The sequence below is a fragment of the Rhea americana genome, unplaced genomic scaffold, assembly GCF_003343005.1.
Source record: "Rhea americana isolate MKP2758 unplaced genomic scaffold, rheAme1 scaffold_37, whole genome shotgun sequence".
NCBI classification, from domain to species: Eukaryota; Metazoa; Chordata; class Aves; order Rheiformes; family Rheidae; genus Rhea; species Rhea americana.
Window position 1 is genome coordinate 3,772,405 of NW_028186501.1, and position 5,938 is coordinate 3,778,342.

Consider the following 5,938-nt stretch of genomic DNA (forward strand, 5'->3'; position numbering starts at 1 on the left):
TGGTTCCTGCAACGGTTTGGAAACGAAAAAAAAAATCGAACAATCGTTAAATTGAGAATATCGCGTCGGGCCCGAGCGGGTTATGCAGAGGAGAAAGGGGRAAAAAATGCACCGAAAGGCCAGGATGGAAAAACGGTGCAACGGGAATGAGCGGTCCCAGGGCCGTAACACACGGAGGAAGCTTTTAGGTGCGCGGATTAATTCTTTTAGGGGAGTGGGGAAAAAAAACAAAAACAAAACAAAAAAACCCCACAACCCACCCCTCGGTTAGCGGTGATATTATCCAGCCGGAGCAAAAATCCAGGCGGCGAGGAGGGCTGCGTCCTCATCCCTGCAGTGCCGAGACCCTGCCCGCGCCGCGGGAAAAGTCGGCCACGAAACGCGAAGGATGCGCCCGGCCGCGCTGCGCCCCCGCTCAAGGCGACTTCGCCCGCGGCTGCCGCCCGGGCGCTGCCGGCCGCGGGGCGCCGCGCAAGTCCCGGGGGGCAGCGGAGGGCTCCGCGGGGCGGGGAGCAGAAAGCCGATTTTCTTCTTATATAGTCGATCTCTTAACCGCAGCCAGAAAAGAACATTAAAGGCATTTCTTGATTTCGTTTTGTCTTTTTTTTATTCCCATGCTCTTAATTTTGAAAAAAAAATCACAAAACATAACTTATAAAACAATATATACTGCATCCTTATCCACAACAGCATAATTGAAACATCCAGCGTAACGTTTACCACAGGTGTGAAATACACTGGGAAAGAAGTACCGTGTGCATTTTATATCGTGTTTCTTTGTCATCTACAGGTAATAAGTATCGACAAAAATAAGCAACAAATATGCCTGCAATTAAACTTCATATGCGTTTTGTATGCGTATTAATAAAGATCATATTTATCATTTCCATTTTTTTTGCCAACAAGCACTTGTTAAAGTATCTACATTTACATAATAACACCTTAAGATAATAACACCTTAAGATCGTTTTTTGGTTCCTTGTTTTTCCTTCACAGCTAGAAAACCAAGGAACGCTTTCAGCTTTGCTAAGCAACCTTTCCGGACGCCGAGGCTCGCTGTTTCTCTAGCAGAGATGCAGTATCAGGATTCACTTCATAGCAGACCATTTTAGGTCTCTTTTCTAGACTCTAAAAGTTCTTTTTTTTTTTCTTTTAGGAACCCCCTCCCCTGCATTTAAATAAAGATGAATGATAATTTCATTATCAGGATAAGACTTCGGGTGGGGAAAATGCTGAACAGTTTTTGCATCGCTGGAGGATATTTGTGCTAGTCTCACAACCGGGGATACTGCAGTCTTTTGGAAAGGATGAAGAGGTAGGAACCTTGAGCTGCTTAGTATCAGGAATGACTGGATTATAGCTTCCAACTAAAGAAAAAACATCAAGAATCATGCATTTTAAAAACAGTTTATTCAACGGCCAAGGACAATGATCCGGCACAATGTAACGGCAGATATAAATATAACCTTATATAAGTGGTTGACCCTTGTCATTATTATTTTTAATAGTTTCATACCTAATATTTTAACCGTTTTTTTCCCGCAGAATCTACTCTGCGAATTATATTTTTTCTCCCCTTTTTTTGAGTGTGTTTCTGTTTCTCAGTGGTAAACATTAACCAAACTCTTCCCGTGCGACAAGCGGCCAAGGACCGTCCCACCAGCTCTCACCACCGAGGCGTCTCCCTCCCTCGCCACTCTCCCCGCGGGAAAGTGGACGCGTTAAAAGCTCCTGTGCAAGTTCAAGTAAACACATACAACCCGCATAATCCAGAGAAAAATTGCAACTCATCCATATACCAGATTTCGGTGTCTCTTGCAAAAGATTTCTGGTCCGTTTACGATTTTTTCGATGTTTTCTTAAAAAAAAAGGAAAAAAGAAAGCTGTTCTGTTGGTTGTGTCGTTGATTTGCATTATTATTTTTTTCTAGGCAATCGAAATCCGCGGAACTTTGGGGGTTTTTAGTTTTTTTTTTTTTCCTCTCTCGCTTGCTCGGGTTTTGCTTTTAATTATCATCTCTGTTTTTCGTGTGTGTGTATGTGCGTGCGTGTGTGTGTGAGTGTGTTTCCGTTAAACGTCGCTTTGTTTCTGCTTCGCTTCGCCGGCGCGGCTCTCGGGGGCGGCTCGCCGCGAGTCCGTCAGCTGTTGTACTGGCAGGCGTTTAGACTGGAGCCGGGGCTTTGCAAACTGCTGTAGCCGAAACTGGAGTGCTGCTTTGATTTCAGTCTGAGGCTGGCTAAACTGGAGTTGCAAGTGTCCCGGTAGACGCTGTAGGGCGAGCCCGGCGGCCCGTAGGGACACGCCGGCGACGACATGGCCGAGTTGAGCGAGGAGCCGCCGAGGTTGTTGATGTTGTTGAGGCCGGAGTTGGCCATGGCCGGCACGGCGGAGTGGCCCATGCCGGAGGGCATGTTCATGGAGGAGATGCTGCTGGGCGCCGAGAACATGGACTGCGAGGACAGGGGGCTCATGGAGTTGAAGAAGGTGAAGCTCTTGGTGGAGAGCGGCGCCGGCGTGAGGCTCTTGGTGGCCCAGTTGTTGTAGGGGTAGCCGGCGTAGACGTCGTCGTAGGGCTGCATGAGCCCGCTGAACTGCGGCACGTAGCCGTTCTTGCACAGGTCCATCTGCTGGTTCCGCTCCCGCTTCCGCCACTTGGCTCGCCGGTTTTTGAACCAGACCTGCGGGGGGGCACGGACACGGCGCGGTGAGTGCGGGCCGCCGCCGCTCCCTCCCCTCCCCGCGGCCGCGCACGGCAGCGCGCACGGCCGCGCACGCTGGACAGCATCGCAGGGGCGCACGGCCGCGCCGAGGACACCGCGGAGCACCGCGCACCGGAGCGCACCGGGCAGTAGCGCGTCCGGGAGCACGCAGCGGGCACTGCGCACGCGGGGGCGCAGCGGGGCGCGCACGGCGGCGCGCAGCCCGGGGCGAGGATGCGGCGCCGGGCAGCGGCACTGCGCGGCCTCTCCCACGGCCCCCTGCCCCGGCAGAGGTGAGTCCTCGGCCCCGCGGGGGGACTCTGCGCGCATCTCTCCGCGCGGCCGGGAGCGCCGAGCCGGCGAGCGGTGCGCGGGGATGCGCCCGCGTGTGCGCAGCGCGGCGCGGCGCGGGGCAGAGCTGCCCCCTCCGCTCCCCTCCGCCGAGTGCAGCAGAGGGGCGAAGCCGCGGCCCGCGCTGATTAGGGGCCGCCTCGCCCCGGCTCCGCCGTGTTTCCCCACGCTAATGCCGTGTAATAAAAGTCCCTTGTTACAGATCATAAAAAGGGGGATTGGATTAGTATGTTTAGGTTAAAAAAAAAAATCAGTCCCTGCATCGCCTTTGGATGGATGCAGCCTCTACCTTTATATCTAATGAGAATTTACAGCCCTGACTAGGGAACAGAGAAGCGGGGGCCGCTCCCGGTGTTTGATGCAAAATCCTGATCCAGGCTCTCTCTCTCTCTCTCTCTCTCTCTTTCTCTCTCTCTCTCTCTTTTTTTAGCCCTAGGAAAGTGTTTGAGTCTCCTGTGATGGAAGCCGTGAGCCGGGACGGGAAGGGCCGCCCGCACCGGGCAGCCCCAAATTCTCTTTCCAGGTTTAAAAAGAGCATCGCCGTGCCCGGCGGCGCAGCGCGGCCCGCCAGCGCCTGCCGCCGCATCCCTCCGCGGCCCCGGCCCCGCGGTGCGCACCCCGCGCCCGCCGCGCCCGCCGGAGCCGGCCCGCGGGCCCCTCCTCGGGCCTCGCCTCCCGGCGCGGGAATGGCGCAACTGTTAGTGAACYCCCACGGTAGGGCTGGAAACTTCGAGGGAAAGAATGGCGGGGCCTATTGGAAAAATAATAATAATAAGGGGGGAGAAAGTCCCATATAAATATGAGGAGGAAACGAAAGCCAACATGTTCAAAACCTGTAATTCACTCCTCGGAAGGTGCTTCCAGACAGGAATTTCCTGAAAATGAGGGTAATAGTTTTAATTATGGCTCCTAGACATTTTAAAGTAAGGCCCTCAAAGCAAATCAAGGTTAGATTTGCAAGCTGCAATCTCAGAACATCAAAMCAAAACATCTCCATACAGAGGGAGAACGAAATAATGGTAATGGCAACTCGTATATTAGTTTTATTTGCTTCCTGAAGTATTCCAGCAATATTAATGCGGTTCAGTCCTCTCCCTGGTTTTGTTTTGTTTTAAATGCAATTAAGACGATGCTTTCAGATGCAGCGGCTGTTTACTCCGGAGAGATTCAAAGCACAATCTCTGCCATCTGCTTTGGTCACTCGCCGTTTAATTGCCAAGACGAAAGTAGCTTTTCCCAGCTGCCGGGCCGCCCGTCGCAGTGCTCGGCAGCCGGAGCTCCGCGCACCTCTATTTTTCCCCGGTAGTTCCCGTGCGGGCGCTGGAGACCCGCCGCGGCCGCCAGCCGGGCCCCGCTCCCGCGGAGCCCCCGCGGGACGAGGGCGCAGGGGAGGCGGGGAAGCGAGGCACGGCGGGTGGAAAGGCTAAGGATCGATCCAGCCCGAGCGGCTCTGATCACACSGCACGCGTAAAATCTCCCTCTTCGAGCCCCCGGGCACTCCGCGGTGGCACCGGCCCCGAGACACGGCCCCGGCAGGCACCGTCGCCGCGCAAGGGTGCCTCTGCCGCGCTCCCTGACCCTGCAGCGCGGGCGCCGCCCGGCCCTTCGCCTGCAGCCTGTCCGCAGAAAACCGGGCCGCGGGGCGCGCAGGATGCGCGGCCGCGGGGGATCCGCCTGGCCGGTGGACCGAGGCCGCGCAGGGAGCGCGGGGCTGAGCCGCGATGATGAGGCTAACAGCGCGTGAAGCAGCACTTTATTGAATCATTATTATTATTATTGTTACTACTACTACTACTACTACTACTAGTACTACTACTACTACTACTGTTTTAATGCGGCGGAGGCACTGGCGCGGCCGGCCTCGCCGCAGCGCGGCCTCCCCGCGCCCGACTCCCGGCGGCAGCCCCGCGGCCGGGACCCGAAGTTTTGCAATTAAAATAAACCCCGGCGCCGCTCGCAGCCCCCCGCGCTCCCGAGAGGGGCGACCTCCCCCCAACCCAGCGCTTCTACCCCGCGCCGGGAGCTGCCCCCGCGCCGCATCCTCGCAGCACCCCGGGGCCGCGAAGCGGGGTGTCCCGCGCCCCCTTACCCGGACTCGGGGCTCGGTGAGGTTTGTCCACACGGCGATCTCCTCCCGCATGCTCATGTCCGGGTAGCGGTTCCTCTGGAAAGTGGCCTCCAGCTCCTGCAGCTGCTGGCTGGTGAAGTGGGTCCGCTGCCGCCGCTGCTTCTTCTTCTTCGCCGGGTCGTCGGCGGCCCCGTCCTCGTTTTTCTGCTCGCCGCTTCGCTCCTTTTCTGCGGTAGGGTGTCAGTTGGTTTTTGTTTTGTTTTGTTTGACTTTGTTTTGTTTTGTTTTGTTTTCAAACAGAAATACAGACACACAAAGGCAGGCACGCAGCCCCCTGCCCGCCCCGCCAGAGAGACACGCGGGGAGGGGCCCACGCGGGGCCCCGCAGCAGCTGTGGCAGGAGCGCGGTGCGCTGCTCGGGCCCAGCCCGCCGGGGAGGCTGCGGGACGCCGGGGCCGAAGAGGGACGAGGGTAGCCACGGAGGGAGCGGATCCCCTAAGCATTGGCCTGTCTTCCCTCCCCAGCTCCTTTTCTCTCTCCCTCCCTCTCTCTCTCTCTCTCTCTCTCTCTCTCTCTCTTTTTTTTTTCCCTCCTTTAAACCTACGGCGCGATCTTTGCTCCATTGTCTTTGTTGTGCTCGGCCGCGACAGGAAACTTTGGAAGCGCAGGGGTATAAAACCCAGCAGTCACTAACTGCAAAAGGCACCCTCTCTCTCTACCTCCCTATCCCTCCAGTTTTATTATTATTATTATTATTATTTGCTTTGCTTTGCTTTTAGGATTTTAGTGTTTATTTTAACCCAAAGCTGAGTGAAATCTT

At 55.8% G+C, this 5,938-nt stretch overlaps 1 protein-coding gene across 2 annotated transcripts in view; it reads right to left on the reverse strand.

The window, feature by feature from the left end:
* Positions 1-1,958: 1,958 nt before the first annotated feature.
* PITX1 (paired like homeodomain 1) overlaps positions 1,959-5,938 on the reverse strand; it is a 16,967-nt gene continuing 12,987 nt past the window's right edge. For both annotated transcript variants that reach the window (XM_085312813.1, XM_085312811.1), the window contains 2 exons: positions 5,140-5,345; positions 1,959-2,678 (listed from right to left, as the gene is read on the reverse strand). In XM_085312813.1, the coding sequence (XP_085168939.1) occupies positions 2,139-2,678; positions 5,140-5,345 (746 nt within the window). In that variant the 3' untranslated portion in view covers positions 1,959-2,138. The remainder of the gene's footprint in view (positions 2,679-5,139; positions 5,346-5,938) is intronic.